Source organism: Crinia signifera, chromosome 5 (assembly GCF_055691185.1).
Source record: "Crinia signifera chromosome 5, ASM5569118v1, whole genome shotgun sequence".
NCBI lineage: Eukaryota > Metazoa > Chordata > Amphibia > Anura > Myobatrachidae > Crinia > Crinia signifera.
Window position 1 is genome coordinate 234772448 of NC_139221.1, and position 16811 is coordinate 234789258.

At 48.2% G+C, this 16811-nt stretch overlaps 1 protein-coding gene across 2 annotated transcripts in view; it reads right to left on the bottom strand.

Annotated features, from left to right (window-relative positions):
* DYNC1LI1 (dynein cytoplasmic 1 light intermediate chain 1) overlaps positions 1-3027 on the bottom strand; it is a 36447-nt gene extending 33420 nt beyond the window's left edge. The window contains exon 1 of one of the 2 annotated variants that reach the window (XM_083188658.1): positions 2719-3027. In XM_083188658.1, the coding sequence (XP_083044784.1) occupies positions 2719-2828 (110 nt within the window). In that variant the 5' untranslated portion in view covers positions 2829-3027. The remainder of the gene's footprint in view (positions 1-2718) is intronic. The other variant, XM_083188657.1, reaches the window with a different exon arrangement.
* Between the last annotated feature and the right edge of the window lie 13784 nt (positions 3028-16811).

The window sequence follows — 16811 nt, forward strand, 5'->3', positions numbered from 1 at the left end:
ACAGGTGGCATTTCATGCCCTACAATCCACTAGGGCATGGGTCTTCAAACTGTGGCCCTCCAGATGTTGTGAAACTACAAATCCCTGCATGCCTTGCCACAGTTTTGCTATAAGGGAATGTTAAAACTGTGGCAAGGCATCCTGGGATTTGTAGTTTCACAACATCTGGAGGGCCGCAGTTTGAAGACCCATGCCCTAGGGCTTGGTAGGATATTAAAAGAGTGCCCAAAGCTTTGTGAGTGAAAAGAGCAATCCGAGGGGATGCGGTGCACTTCAAACTGTGTCCATGTCGACATTCGGGTAAAAAAACAGTGAACCCCATGTCGACCTAATGCTTGTGTCGGCCTAATGTGCTGTCGACCAACATGCTGTAGACCAAACAAACCCAACCCATCCATACATGCTGGGAATAGTCACCCATTGACCTTTAAACAGCTTGACAGTATGTTTGTGTCCATTTTCTTGGGTTGTCATTTGTTTTGATTTTGCGGCTTGTGATTTGCTCCCATACAGTTCCAGATTTTCAGTCCAACCAAAGAAATGGTTGCATGGTTGAATGAAAGATGGTCTCTAGTGTATGGCCAGCATAAGTAAGCTACTTATTCCTGAGCTTATTCCAGTACTGTTAAAGTCACTTATACCCCTTTTACACCGCCGAAAAATCCGGGTCAGCTGCAGGTCAGACCCGGATCATCGGCAGTGTAAATGGGGTATATCCGTGTCCATTTACACGGGTCCTCTACCCAGGTCCTGACCTGGGTAGAACCCGGATAGGACCCGTGTAAATGGCGGTGTAAATGGTCCCGCAGCGGGTCCACAGCGTGCAGCGCTTGGGAAGATGTGCCCAGCTGCTGCGGGAGGAGGGGGGTCCCTGCGGCTGCTGAGGGGAGAGGGGGTACCTGTCCTGTCAGCCTGCGGTCGGAGCTCAGCGGAGGGGATGATGTGCGCCGCTGCTGTACCATCCCCCGGCAGCCGGTCCCTGCGGCGAATGGACAGTCAGTGTCGGCGGTCCCTCCAGCGCATAGGAACTAGTACTAGTTCCCATGCGCCAGAGGGACCCCTGCCACTGACTGTACATTCGCCGCAGGAACGTCGCGGCTGCAGGGAGTGGTACAGCAGCGGCGCATATCATCTCCTCCGCTGAGTGAGCTCCGACCTCAGGCTAACAGGTACCCCCCTCCCCTCAGCAGCCACAGGGACCCCCCTCCTCCCAGCACCCGGGGACAGCACTCCCCATCTACCCCCTAAAACACTGAACCTGGGTCAGCAAATTATATTATATATATTGCTCTAGCAAATAAGCAAGCATATGAAAATAATTTAAAAATAAATGGTACGATATGAGAAAACAACAGGGTTAACTAAATAACCACAAGTTGTAGGCAGTTGCTATATTTCAGCTAGTTTTAAACATGAAAAAAAAAAAAAAAAGAAGGTTTTGCTTTTTCAATTATTTCGACTTTAATCAATTGGCTGCTTGCAACTCCCAGGCTATTATATCAGTCTCCAAACCAAACTAAAGGGAGATTTGCAGTCCTTGGGACAAAGGTGCCAAACACTGGGCATTCTGTGTATGGCAGAACAGGGTACAGACCTACTGCTTACCTAGGTTCCATATAGCTTGGTGAAAATTAGTTATGCCTACAACTTCTGGTGATAAATAAGGAGGGGAAATAACCCCCCCCCCCCCCCTTCTGCCAGCTTCAAATTACAACATGGACTAATGGGCATTTGCTATCAGTACCGTGCACGCAAAAACGTGTATGCCAAACTCTTGGAAGACAGGAGAATATAGCTCAGTATCATACGTAGAAGACAACACAATTACACATCAAAGAGGATTGTGAAAGCATAATAAACCCATTATGCTGTGGTGTTCTGTGTGACCGGCTGTGATGGACAGGTCTTGCGCTGACCCCATTTGGGATATTGTCCACCAAACCTAGGTTGCGGCAATCACCATAGTTTATAGAAATTCCTTAAAACCCCAGCGCAGCAGATATCACTGGGTGCAGGTACCTGCATGGCACCTGAGCAGGTGGAGTGCACTGGAGTAACCCAAGTAAGATAAATAGGCCAATAATTAGAGTATGCAGTCATGAACTATAAGCATCATGTGTGTAGTCTATTACGCAGGTTAGACATTACATTATACATCTGGTACACCTGAGTGTGAAGAAATCACCTTAATGACAATAAAGTAAATCCGAAAAAAATTAGTGACTAGTATACACCCGAGGACATCACTCTGCGCTGCTACACGAGGTACCTGGTGCCTCACCCCTCCAGTACTGACCACGCCCATCTGTCACCACAACATGTCAGGTACTGCACCCACAACATAATCAGGGGAATTGCGCGGCCCCGTCACTTGTTTTGAGTGGGTGACGGGAGCGCGCAGAGCACCTCAGTGTGGGCGGAGCCAGACGCTCACTGACAGTATTCGCAGCAATCGACCGTCTGGCCCCGCCCAGCCTGGGTGACAGCATGCAATGGGTTAAAATCAAAGGCTCGCTCTATGCACCCCCGGTGGCAAGAGCATGATGTGCCAGCCTAACACACGGGTTACCCCCAGCCGGGCAGATGCCACCAGCAGTAGCGTTGCGGGTCACCGGCTGTAACGGTCCCGGCTGGGAATGAATGAGCATCGATGATGATGATGATTATGGCACTGATGGGGGATGGTGACCCGGGCCCTCAGCACCGCCACTCACTGACCAGAGGTTCTGTCCATCCTCGTCCTCCCCGGCCGCCGCCCCGCTGTTCCCGTAGCCAGCGTTGAAGCTGGAGGATGGAGAGGAGTAGGAGGCGGCTCTCCCGGCTGCCATCCTGGTGCCTCTGTACCGCGGGGGGGAGGGACGGCGCTCAGTGGTGCGGGGGTACGGGCAGCTGCTCCTGGTGACACCCCCTTCCTAGGCTGTGGTCCCGGCCACCTTTCCGCTGGAGAGACAGGACGCTGTGCCCGGGAGAGAGCACCAGGAGAAGTGTGAGGGGGAGCGGACGCAGGGCGGCATGGCGGAGATGACGTCACGGCGGCGGCTGGACTCCGCCTACTTACTGTCACTGGCACTGCTAAATAAACAGCAGGCAATCATCATCACCGTTCTCTCTGTAGTCGGTACTACTTTATATGATGCTGCTGCATCACCGGTAATAACCCGGAGCTGTGCCCCATACAGCAGCGCTACTGTCCACGTTGCATTCAGCGCCCTGGATATATGGGGAGAGGATAATGCAACCCGCTTAGTAGCACAGGTTCTCACTGATTCATAAATAGAGCGCAATCGCCCAGGCCACGGTCTCACTCACACAGATGTCAATTTACTTAAATGGGAGCTCCATTGAAGATGGTATGTTTTCCTTAGCAACCAATCTGATTTGATCTATTGTCTAGAAGACGCTACATAAATAAGTAGAATCTGATTGGTTGTTATGAGCAACATTCCATCTTCAACAGGGGCGGATTGGGGATTAAAAGCAGCCCGGGAAATAATTTGAAGCAGCCCTGGGGGGGGCGGGCACCTTTTGCGCGCCGGAGGCGTGTTCAAAATTTTAGGGGGCGTGGCCTAGTGAAATAGGGGTGTGGCCTATTTCAACGAGGTCACACCCCATTTTCGCAGCTGTGGGGGCATGGCTAGTAGCTCTCTCTGGCCCTTATTCTGGTTCGGACGGTACGGCCCGCGTGCGGCCGTACCGCCGATGTTTTTATTCTGCACATGCGCAGAGGTCAATCTGCGCATGTGCAGCCCCCTTCGCCGCAGACGTATTTCGTCCGCCGCAAAGGGGGCGTATAGGGGCGTGAGGGGCTTCAGACCCTCATTTCCCTATGTGTACGCCCCGCGTTTCATGGGCGTTCCCATGCAAACGCGGGGCGTATGCATGGTAATGAGGGTATGACGCAACTCATGGGGGCGGAAAGCTGACGTCGCCGGATGTCAGCTCTCAGCCCCCATACAAGCTAGCACACGGACGATTGTCCGTGTGGTCTCAGCTTGCGGGAGCTGCTGGGGCGTGCGGACCTGCCTTCGATGGTCGACGACCATCGAATGCAGGGGGCAGCTCCCACCATGGTGGAGGCGTACGCCTCCACCATTTTTATGCGGATCGCCAGCCGTCCGTGTACGGACGGCCGTGGCGATCCGTCTCGTGGGCGGGGATTGGTTTGTGCGGCCGGAGCACCGTGTGCGGCTCCGGCCGCACCAACCAGAATAAGGGCCTCTGACAGGGGCGGATTGGCCCTGTCAGTGTTACATAGCCATGGTTACCCATTACCATCCTTGAGTAGGAGAAACACTACTTCCTGGTTTGGGTCCCTGCCACACACTGCACATGCTCAGTTTGCAAAAAGGTAGCCCGCAGGTTACTATAGGACAGTGGTCTCCAACCTTTTTTGGTGCGGGAGCTACTCGCAACAAAATAAACCACCTGAAAAGCTACTAAAATAAAAAAAAATCTGCATAATATCCAAAAATGCCTTTTACACATTATGCCACACACCGTAATGCCCCTGACACATTATGCCACGCACTGCAATGTCCAATATGTCACAAACATACCTCCCAACACTGGAGGCAGAAGAGAAGAGGCATCTGCACCCAAAATTAGAGGGTTCACCTACTACCATGGAACTCCTGCGAGGCTACATGGGGGTGTTAATACACATATGCCTCCAATAGTGCAGTGCCAGATACACATATGCCCCCAAAAGTGCCAGATACACATATGACCCCAATAGTGCCAGATACACATATGACCCCAATAGTGCAGTCCGTGATGCCCATTATACATTTGCCACAGACGATGCTTATTATACATATGCCCCACAACATGATGCTCCATTATACATATGCCGCACACTGTGATGCCTATTATACAAATGCCCCACAACGTGATGCTCCATTATACATATGCCCCACAACGTGATGCTCCATTATACATATGCCCCGCACCGTGATGCTCCATTATACATATGCCACACACCGTGATGCTCCATTATACATATGCCACACACGTGATGCCCATTATACATATGCCACACCGTGATGCTCCATTATACATATGCCACACACCGTGATGCTCCATTATACATATGCCACACACCGTGATGCTCCATTATACATATGCCACACACCGTGATGCCCATTATACATATGCCACACCGTGATGCTCCATTATACATATGCCACACACCCTGATGCCCATTATACATATGCCGCACAATGTGATGCCCATTATACATATGCCACACACCCTGATGCCCATTATACATATGCCACACCGTGATGCTCCATTACACATATGCCACACACCGTGATGCCCATTATACATATGCCCCACACAGTGATGCTCCATTATACATATGCCGCACACCGTGATGCCCATTATACATATGCCACACACCGTGATGCCCATTATACATATGCCACACACCCTGATGCCCATTATACATATGCTGCACAATGTGATGCCCATTATACATATGCCGCACACCCTGATGCCCATTATACATATGCTGCACACCGTGATGCCCATTATACATATGCTGCACACCGTGATGCCCATTATACATATGCTGCACAATGTGATGCCCATTATACATATGCCACACACATGATGCCCATTAAACATATGCCACACGCACATGATGCCCATTATACAATTAACTGGTTAATCAGTACTGAATGTGTTTGTGTGTGCAGGTGAGGGGGGTTAATAGGTTTCCCAGGTGAAAAGATGCTGTGTTAATGAGTGCTGGTAGGGTGAATTAATATTGGATTGGAAAGGAATGGGTTAATGGGTGAAGGCGGACGATTATTGCCATAACAGACAGCAGTGCGTCCTTGTGCCCCCACCCCCTCCCCTGTGTATATATATGTGCACATATATATATATATATATATATATATATATATACGCACACACATATATACATACACACACATATTTATATATTCACACACACACACACACATATATTTACACACACATATAAATAAATATACATATAGAAACGGCACAGCAGACAGACTATTATCATCTATGATTTTAATACATTACTGACTGTGTGCTGCTTAGCTGCTGCGCAATCTTCTGTTTTTCAGCGCTGCCCAGCGCCGCCCACAGCCGCCCATCAGACGGATCCCCAGTCCTGTGCGCTGCATGCTGCCTGCTGGGGAACACGTCACAAGCCACCAGCCGGCGTCTTCTCTTCAGTTCTCGGCCCGGCCACTTCCTCCGACTCCGAGTACCGCGGGAGAGGCTGTGTGCATGCGCACCAGCCCTCCCGCGGCCATTTTAAGTTTGGGGAGCCAGGGCTGGCTGCGGGCGGCCATGATTAGTGAGGGCATAGAGCTGCGGCCGCGGCCGCGGCCGCTAACCGCATAGATGGCGGTCCGCGGCCCGGCAGGGAGGATGAGCGGCCGCATTTGAAGTTAAATCAGCCGGCCCACCGGGAAAATACCCGGTTTCCCGGTGGGCCAATCCGCCCCTGATCTTCAATAGTACACATGGGGCTATATGCAAGCATATCGTCCAGGTCCAGTGTCCTGTTTTCATCAGCAACCGGCTGATGCAAACGAGACACTGCGGGTGCAAGCCCAACAGTGTCTTCTGTGCACCTGCTGCGACCGATCACTTCAGGGCTGGTTACCATCTTCAATAGGTACTCCCATTTAAGTAAATTTTCCCTCAGCGACCATATCCCGGGCAAATTTGGCTAGAATCGCTCCGTGTTTGCGGGGTCTGGGGATTACATTAGGGATTCTCTGGAAGTAATACATCGGGCAGCTTCGCATCCCCCATAGAAACCTAGGGGGGATCTCTGCTGCAGTCCCCCTTTGATACATTTAGGAGATACTTAATATTTGCGGCTAAACCCCGAAAACTGGTGTTTTCGGGGATTTAGCCGCAAATATGGTTTGATAAATGGGCCCCTAAGGCTTAATACATCTGCCCCTTAATCATTACACTGTGTATGAGATTCCTTGTCGCGTATGTGCAGGCTATGAGTGGCAGCCAGACGCTGGGAGGGATTAGTCGATGCAGTGCACTTCTGGGATCCGGTGCAGCAGCGTTTTCCTTCCTCTCCTCTCACAAACCTTGGGGCCCGGTATTAGTACACCAGCAGTACCCCCTGTTGCCGTTTCAGCTCTGACCTCATCACAGAACAGGTTGGCGCCGCGACTATTTCAAATGTGGCTTCACATGACAGTTAATCAGGATCTCCCAGATTGGCTATCGATCAGCAAGCTCTCAAATTGGCTTGCGTCCCACATTAGATTGTGACCGAAGCATGATGAGCAAAGCGAGCCATGCGAGGGGACACGGTACACTTTCGTCCATGTCGACGTAAGTCGACATAGAAACAAAAAACTTGAAAACCCATGTTGACCTTTTTTACTGTTGACCTTTTCCATGTCGAGCTATTTCTTGTGTCAACCTTTCGACCCTGCCGTCCTAAGCCATGTTGACCTTTTTAATGTGGCAACCTATGGCCTGTCAACCTGTTGACTGTCATCCTTAAACCCTATGACCCAAACCCTATTTTACAGGGTATCCGGACTATTTGTCTACAACAAGAAGATAGACATCCATTAGGTTGACACCATTAGTTCGACAACTCAATAGGTCGACATGCTTTTAGGTCGACATACCATTATGTTGACATACCATTAGGTCGGCATGTCATTAGGTCGACATGCCATTATGTCGACAGTGTCTAGGTCGACAGTCAAAAGGTCGAGATGGTTTTTTTCACTGTTTTTTGAGCCGACATGTGCCGACAGGCGGTATTTCATGCCCTACTATCCACTAGGGCGTGGAGTTACATTATAATAGTGTGCCGAGCGCAGCGAGGCACCGTGCCCGAAGCATAGCGAGCAATGCGAGGGGCTGCGGTTCACTTCAAACTGTGTCGGCATTTGGGTAAAAAAACTGGGAAAAACCATGTCGACCTTTTGACTGTCGACCTAGACACTGTCGACCTAATGGCAGTGTCGACCTAATGGCATGTCGACCTAATGGTATGTCGACCTAAAAGCATGTCGACCTATTGAGTTGTCGAACTAATGGTGTCGACCTAATGGCTGTCTATCTTCTTGTTGTAGACAAATGGTCCCGCATCCGCAGCCAGTGGGGTCCTGTTGATAGACAGGGGGAGCAGCCTGTGGTGTCCTGTTAATATACAGGGGAGCAGCCTGCGGGGTCCTGTTATTATACAGGGGAGCAGCCTGCGGGGTCCTGTTATTATACAGGGGAGCAGACTGCGGGGTCCTGTTATTATACTGGGGAGCAACCTGTGGGGTCCTGTTATTAAACAGGGGGAGCAGCCTGAGGGGTGCTGTTATTATACAGGGGGAGCAGCCTGTGGTGTCATTTTGATACAGGGGGAGCAGCCTGTGGGGTCCTGTTATTATACAGGGGGAGCAGCCTGTGGGGAGCTGTTATTATACAGGGGGAGCAGCCTGTGGTGTCATTTTGATACAGGGGGAGCAGCCTGTGTGGTACTGTTAATATACAGGGGAGCAGCCTGTGGGGTCCTGGTAGTATACATGGGGAGCAGCCTGTGGGGTCCTGTTATTATATGGGGGAGCAGCCTGTGGGTCCTGTTATGATACAGGGGGAGTAGCCTGTGGGGTCCTGTTATTATACAGGGGGAGTAGCCTGTGGGATCCTGTTATTATACAGGGGGAGCAGCCAGTGGGGTTCTGTTGATAGACAGGGGGAGCAGCCTGTGGTGTCCTGTTAATATACAGGGGAGCAGCCTGTGGTGTCCTGTTAATATACAGGGGAGCAGCCTGCGGGGTCCTGTTATTATACTGGGGAGCAGCCTGTGGGGTGCTGTTATTATACAGGGGGAGCAGCCTGTGGTGTCATTTTGATACAGGGGGAGCAGCCTGTGGGGTGCTGTTATTATACAGGGGGAGCAGCCTGTGGGGTGCTGTTATTATACAGGGGGAGCAGCCTGTGGTGTAATTTTTATACAGGGGTAGCAGCATGTGTGGTCCTGTTAATGTATAGGGGAGAAGCCTGCAGGGTCCTGGTATTATACATGGGGAGCAGCCTGTGGGGTCCTGTTATTATTCAGGGGGAGAAGCCTGTGGGGTCCTGTTATTATACAGGGGGAGCAGCCTGTGGAGTCCTGTTATTATACAGAGGGAGCAGTCTGGGGGTGCATATATAATAATGTAATAGGGTGGCGCAAAGCATGCCTTGCTCCGGGCACTGTGGCACCTAGTTACACCGCTGTTGTAATGTGTACCAAGCTTTACTCAAATGCGATACATTGCAGGTGCTAAAAGCACCCACAATGGGCAGCTGATGGGTCTGATTCTGATTTATCCTATGAGCTGCAGGTCTGACATCCGACTATGGATGCCAATCCGGGGCATTTTTTCAATCCCGGATTCCAGGATTGAAAAATGCTCAATTCCAGGATTCTCGGGATTGGCATCCCTAAAAGAAAATCACACCCTGTCCACCCCTACATGGGCGGGCAGGTGCGTGGCAGCCGGGAGCGGGGCAGAGCAGCGCTGGGGGGGGGGGTGCCTGGTGCCGCCCCGCAGATTTACTTACATAGGCTGGCGGGAGAGGGGCAGACAGCGGCGCTGCGGTGATGCTTGCCTGCCTCCGGACAGGTAGCGGCAGCACCAGCTGGGCAGGAGGGGAAGCTAGGAGTCGGCATGCGCAGTCTAATCCCGAAATTTAAATTTTGGGGCCAAATCCCAGGATCCCAACAATCCCGATCCTGGGATTGGCCACCCTACATACGACTCATTGGATTGCACATTGGATGAAGTATTATTATTTACAGTTTCTTATATAGCGCAGCATATTTCATTGCGCTTTACAATTAGCACCCCTGCGAATTGCCCACTTTCTACCCAATTTCTCTCCCTATTCTGTCAGGTGAAAACAGGCTAAATCAGACTAGACTAGGCCTTTACACTGTTACCAATACTGTACTCTCACCTGCACATCTTCAAATCTACTGCTGTTTTTCTTAAAGCCTCCATTCCTATTTCCAGTATTCGAGCCAATATTTACATATTACACACTTTGGGGGTAATTCAATCCTAATCGTACAGCTGTGAACCGTAAGGCATACACATGTGCAATGTATCAATAATCATTAGGGCCCAAACATGATTTACTTAAATTTTGCTTTCATTAAAGTACTAGCCCTCAGCAGCACACACTCTGGGCATTCTAGTTACCAATTTTTCCAAATTTCAGCTCTGAATGCCCTTAACTTCTCTTGCAGTAACTCCCACAGCATAGGCAAACAGAGTGGGGGGGGTGTTCTGGTTGCCTGGAAACCCTCTCAAATTGTGAAAATAGTAACAGTATATAATATGATTACTAGTGCTGCTGCCACATCATGCAATGTAAGGGACAGAACAGATTTGATGCACATGCCCAGTGGTACCAGGTTTGCTGTGTTTGTAGATCCTCAATTAGTGCACTGGACTATAGAGCAGCTGTCAGGAAGAAGAGACAGGATCCTTACCATGAGGTGGGAGAACGTGAGCTTAGAAAGTGCAGTACTGGTTCTATTATGTTTGTGTTTCTATTTATTATGGTATCTTTAAGCTTTTCCTGACCACTTATTTATATTACATACATTTTTGATACAGCCTATGTTATAGATCATCTATCCAGAGTATAAAAAGACAAATGTTTACATTAATGTCCAGGTTCGTTACTCGGTTCTTCTTAGACCAGACACACACACTTGCTCCAATGTTCTACAGAGTGGGTGATTGTGGACTGCATTTGGAAACCCCTCTCTTGAAATCCTGTGATTGCCACTGCACAGACAGTTTTTAATTTGCTCTTCTCAAACACATCTGTTTTTATCACACTTTGGTGTTCTTTGGACATCAGGTAGGTTTGGGGTAATTATTTTGCTGTAGGGTGAATTCTCGGCTGATAAGGTGCATGCCAGAGGGAATGGCATGACGCTGTAAGATGCTGTAATAGTGTTTTGAGTCCATGACTCCTATTTTCACCAAATCACCAATGGATCCATTTCTGAAACAGCCCCAGACCATGATAGAACCTCCTTCATGCTTCATTGTAAGCTCATTACCTGTATGTGACAGACAGTATGCAGCAGACTGACTTGCACATCTTTGACCCAAACAGCTCAAACGTCGATTTGTCTGTGAAAAGAACCTTCTTCCATTGCTCAGAGGATCAGTCCTCATATTTCTGTTAATGAGCCTCAGCAATGGTTTACGTGCTGCTACATACCCCTTTAACCCAGTGGCTTTAAGGCCGCCTCAGTGGCTTTGAGGCCGCCTTGACAGTAGTGACATGTGTCGTCATGAGCGCAGCATGGATCTGTGGGGCTGTTTGGAACCTTTTCCATCTACTACAAACTCTAATATCTTTGTCCTCTTGTTTTGTGGTCACACAAGGCTGTCCAGGTAGCGGGTGATCAAGCACACTGTTGGTTTTGGCATATCTTTTCAGGGTTCACTGCACCCCACCAAGGGAAATCTTCTCTTTCTGGATAATTTGTCATTAACTAAAGTCTGCCTTTCTCAAATAGATGATGGCAGATAGTTTTTTTTCTGGGAGCCATTATTCATAACACATTGGTCATACTGACAAATATATATTAAAACAGGAGTGGCATCGAAGTTCCTCAGCTATGTTTGTGTTGACAAAACGGTTCCGAATGAGCACCAGGCATGCACCTGACGTCAGTGCATGCAACCACGTGACTTTGAGCATTAGTTTCGAACAGTTGTGAGGATCATAGGGTAGCGTTTACCTGATCGATGTGCTCCGAAATCTCGCAGCCCAGCTATCAGGGCTGAATTACCCCATAAGCAGGCTTTGTACTCTCATAAACAAGTAATGCCTCATTTGACTTAGGGTATAAAAGGTGACACAGAGCACCAATCCACTACACTTGGCTAACAAGCCAACCCTGGTGAAATGCACATCCAAATCTGGAGGTGTAGGTCTCATGTAGAATGCGCAACTATTCTGATCAGTATAAACAGCAGAGGCATGAGGAGTACAAATCCCCATAATTCAGTGACCTTGATAATGGAAAATAGATCTTCCGTACCTCCCAATGTGACAAGCTGATGACAAGGACAGGTTAACAAGCTGGATATGGTTCACTGGCAGACTGCAAATGAGTTAGTCCAATTGGTTCAAGATATATGTAAAACTAAACCAGCAGACAAGAAGAACAAAAACTAAGCTAACTAAGCAAGTTCATTTAAACAGGAGTTGTACAATACAGTATTCAGAAGCTATGGGATACTGGAAATCAGGAATGCTGCTGAACTGTTTGTGAGCTTAAATGTTTGGCAGAGTAGCTTTAACCCTTTGAGTGCCAATGTTGTGCAAGATATCCGCTAAAAATGCCAGGACCGTAGTCGAGGAATATGAATCACTTGAGTTATTGCTGCCAAATGATCTGTGTCATGTTTGGTGAAGCACCAGCTGGAGTGTAACGGAGGCTGGGTGCTTTAATGTAGGGCTGTTGCATGAACGACAGATTGGAGTGAAGCAATTGGATAAAATTAAACCTTTTTTAATAAAGATACTGCGGTACAAGATATGAATGATGGCATAGAGAATAACTGTAGATATTGATAAACTGAAAGAAGGCAATAATAAACAGTACTTATTGGAGAGCTTGAAGATGATTGGAAAGTTGAATGATTGGATGATTGCAGGATTGGATGATTAGATGATTGAAGAAAGATTGGATGATTGGAAGAAGAATTGGATGGTTGAATGATTGGATGAAGGGTTGGATGAAGGATTGGATGAAGGATTGAATGAAGGATTGGATGATTGGATGAAAGAGAAGATGAAGTCCAGTTGAATCTGTGCTGAGTGAGATCGTAGCTGCAGGACCAGGGATGCGACCACGGATAATAACCGTCAGGAATTAAGGAAGAAGATGACACCCTTTGGGGGTTAACCTTGTCCTATCCTAATAGGCGGCAGAGGGTTCCGTGATGATATGGTGGAGCAGTGGACGATCAGCAGGGAGATCAGCGAAGACTTTCACCAGGATGCGAAGGAGAGCTGTAGTGGATACTACAAGGATAGCCAGGAGTAACCAATGATGTTAGCGGGTAGACATCATTGTACTGACTGCCGGTCTGGTCCGGCTAGTCAGACTTTAAGGGTAGAGCTGAGCGGTGATTGGCTGCGCGTGTGACCTCACGCTTTGGAGTCACGTAGCATAGGCAACCAAGAAGATGGCCGCCGCCAGATGCGGCGACAGAAACCAGCCGGCGGAGAATATACGCGGAGGCGCTGCAGCCGGCGCTTCCCAGCCAGAGGCCTAACATGACACGGACACCATCATGGCGGCTCATGCCTCACGCCACCCAGAGCCTGCACAGCAGGAGACTGCACACCACAGCTGTCACCTGGTGGTGACAGAGTGTCGGAACACAGACAGCCAGCATGGGTATCAGCAGCGGAGGTGAGCACCAAGGTAGCATATCAGGTGACCGGGACAGCACAGAAAGCCAGGGTAGCTGAGATGGTGGTCGTGACAATCTGAAGTCAATGAAATGAAGTTTAGTTAAATATTGCACCTAAAAAAGTCACTGTAAGCGAAGCTGGCATTGTTAGCGGATATTTTGCACATCTCTCACAGCAACGTTGGCACTCAAATGGTTAAATACACAACAAACCAATTTGAACTAGACAGTTTGGGTGACATCAGCTGTCATGTTACTACTGTGTTAAATCTTGAGCAGAATTGCGTGTCTACTACTATAGCGTGCTGCCTACTTCCAATGCAGGAGATGAAATATCCACAGCACCAACCATAGATATTGGATATTGGATCTGGCAACATAACACTAAAGCCACTGATGTGTGAAGTCAGTAACATTGATTATCTCGTTATAATGGCATTTGTTAAGTAATAAGATTGGTTATTTTAGGTAACACTTGTGTATCAAGTATTATGGAGAGAGAAACTTCACATAAATAGAAATAAAACACTCTATGACAGTGGTTCCCAAACTATTGTCTGCTGTGGCACCTTGGAGTGCCGTGGGGCACTTGCAGGGGTGTCCTGGGTTTGTGGTCCAGGAAAAATAACATGATTTATGGTCAGTATAATAGGCAAAAGCAGCGTTCATGGATTCCAATTATAAAATATGTGGATAAACAGAAGCAAATCCTGTCCATCACCAAATAACTGTTCCTAATTACTATATATAATAGAATTTACTTAAATTAATATTTTTTTTATGAATAAGAAATGTTCATCCTAGGGATGCCAAGAATTTTCTTAATAATCTAAGGTGGCATGATTCAAAAAAGTTTGGTAACCACAGCCTTATGACCATAATGCCACAGCACGGATGGTGTAATAGTTATACTGCCTCACAGCGCTGAGGTCATGGGTTCGATTCCAACCATGGCTCTAACTGTGCGGAGTTTGTATATTCTCCCCGTGCTTGCGTGGGTTTACTCCGGGTTCTCCGGTTTCCTCCCACAATCCACAAATATACAGATAGGTTAAATGGCTTCCAACAAAAATTAACCCTAGAATGTCTGTGTGCATGTACATGTGGTAGGGAATATAGATTGTAAGCTCCACTGGGGCAGGGACTGATGTGAATGTTCAACTATTCTCTGTAAAGAGCTGCGTAATATGTGTGCGCTATATAAGAAACTGTTAATAAATAAATAAAAAATAATGCCCCATACACAAGGTTCGATTTGGTGTATATTTTTCTATTCGATTTTGCTTATATAAGCAAAATCAAATCGAATGGACATCAAACAGTTTTCAGCCGCATACAATGCTGATTCGATCCCGATGCGCAGCCACTTGGCATCGAAATGGAATAGAAAAAAAGACTAGAGTATATAGTACAGACCTGTACTATATAATCCAAATCAAATGCGTTTTGCTTGCCGTTCGATTTGAATCCGATTCGATACCAATCAAATTAGCATTGAATCACAAACAAAATTGCACCGTATGAACACCCCTTAAGAAAGCTCCCATCATTTGTCTAGGAGTTTATTTTTTTTATTTTATAACTAGAATATGCCACACTGCAGTACATAGGAAAGACTAAAGACTTTAGAGCAGAGAAGGGAAAAGGGGACATGATAGAAACTTTCAAATATATCAAGGGTTTTAACAATGTACAGGTGGGAGACATTCTTCACAGGAAGAGGAGCAACAGAACACGAGGACATGCACTGAAACTAGAGGGAGGAAGATTCAGGGGAAATGTGAGCAAGAATTACTTCACAGAAAGAGTAGTAGATAAGTGGAATAGCCTCCCATCAGAGGTGGTAGAGGCAAATACAGTAGCACAATTTAAACATGCTTGGGATAGGCATATTGATATCCTTACAAAAAAATAAGGATCAAATATGGTTTAAGGTAACATGTTTAAAAAAGGGGCAGACTAGATGGGCCAAGTGGTTCTTATCTGCCGTCAAATTCTATGGGTGACATTCTATGGGATAAGATTTTTTCGCACTTTCAAAATCGCCCATTATCGCACTTTTTTAATATCGCATTTTTGCAGCGAATTCGCATATTTAATGAGGTGCGAATTCTGGAATGAAAAGTGCGATTAGGTGCGATAATGTGCGAATTTTAGGCATGAAAATGTGCGAATTTTAGGCATGAAAATGTGCGAATTTAAGGAAATGTGCGATTTTTTGTTCATAAAAAAAAAAAAAAATGGCGTGGGGTCCCCCCTCCTGAGCATAACCAGCCCCGGGCTCATTGAGCCGGGGCTGGTTCCAAAAATACGGGGGACAAAAAGCATAGGGGTCCCCCATATTTCTGAAACCAGCCCCGGACTCTTGGACCGGTCCTGGTTCCAAAAATACGGGGGACAAAAAATCTGGGGGTCCCCCATATTTTGAAACCAGCACCGGGCTCCAACAGCCCTCGGTGTCATGCCACAGCCGGGGGACACTTTTTATATAAGGTCCCCCGGCCGAAACATGAGCACCGTGGCTGGTCAGCCTTGGACGGGGTACCTGGAGGAGTGGGGACCCCCCCATAAAGGGGTCCCCCCCCAGGCTTCACCCGTCCAGGGCTGAAGCCCGGGGCTGTCACCGGCGTCCGTGGCCAGTGGACGCCGGCCTGATAGTGTTAAATCTTCCATAAATAACATTGCTTGATACAGAAGAACTACAAGTGCCAGCAGACCTCCCCCGCATGCTGGGACTTGGAGAACCACAAGTCCCAGCATGCGGGGCATTAATGGGCCCGCTGGGACTTGTAGTCCACCTGTAAAAAGAATGTTTAAAAAAACACACACACAGAGAAGTAAAACTTTATTGCACACACACACACCTCACTTTTACAACACAATACTCACCGATCCAGGATCCAGCGCTGGTCTCCCTTCTGCTGCTCCCTTCTGCTGCTACCCCCGCACTGACAACGGGGACAACCGGCTCTCTCCGATGCCGCTAACAGCCGCTGAGAGCGTCTTTGGCTTATGCGTCTCCATGGGGACTCCATATGCGTCTCCAATCAGGGCTGAGCAATGCGTCTCCATGGAGACGCATCGGCCAATCACGCTCTCAGCCTCTGTAGCGCTGGGACAGCGCGACAGAAGCTGTTAGCTGCATCGGAGGAAGCCGGTTCAGCCCGCTGTCAGTGCGGGCTGTCCGGCTCTGCTGCAGAGAGACCAGCGCTGGATCCTGGATCGGTATGTATAGCGGTGTAAAAGTGAGGTGTGTGTGTGTGTAATAAAGTTTTACTGCTCTGTGTGTGTGTTTTTTTTTACATTCTTTTTACAGGTGGACTACAAGTCCCAGCGGGCCCATTA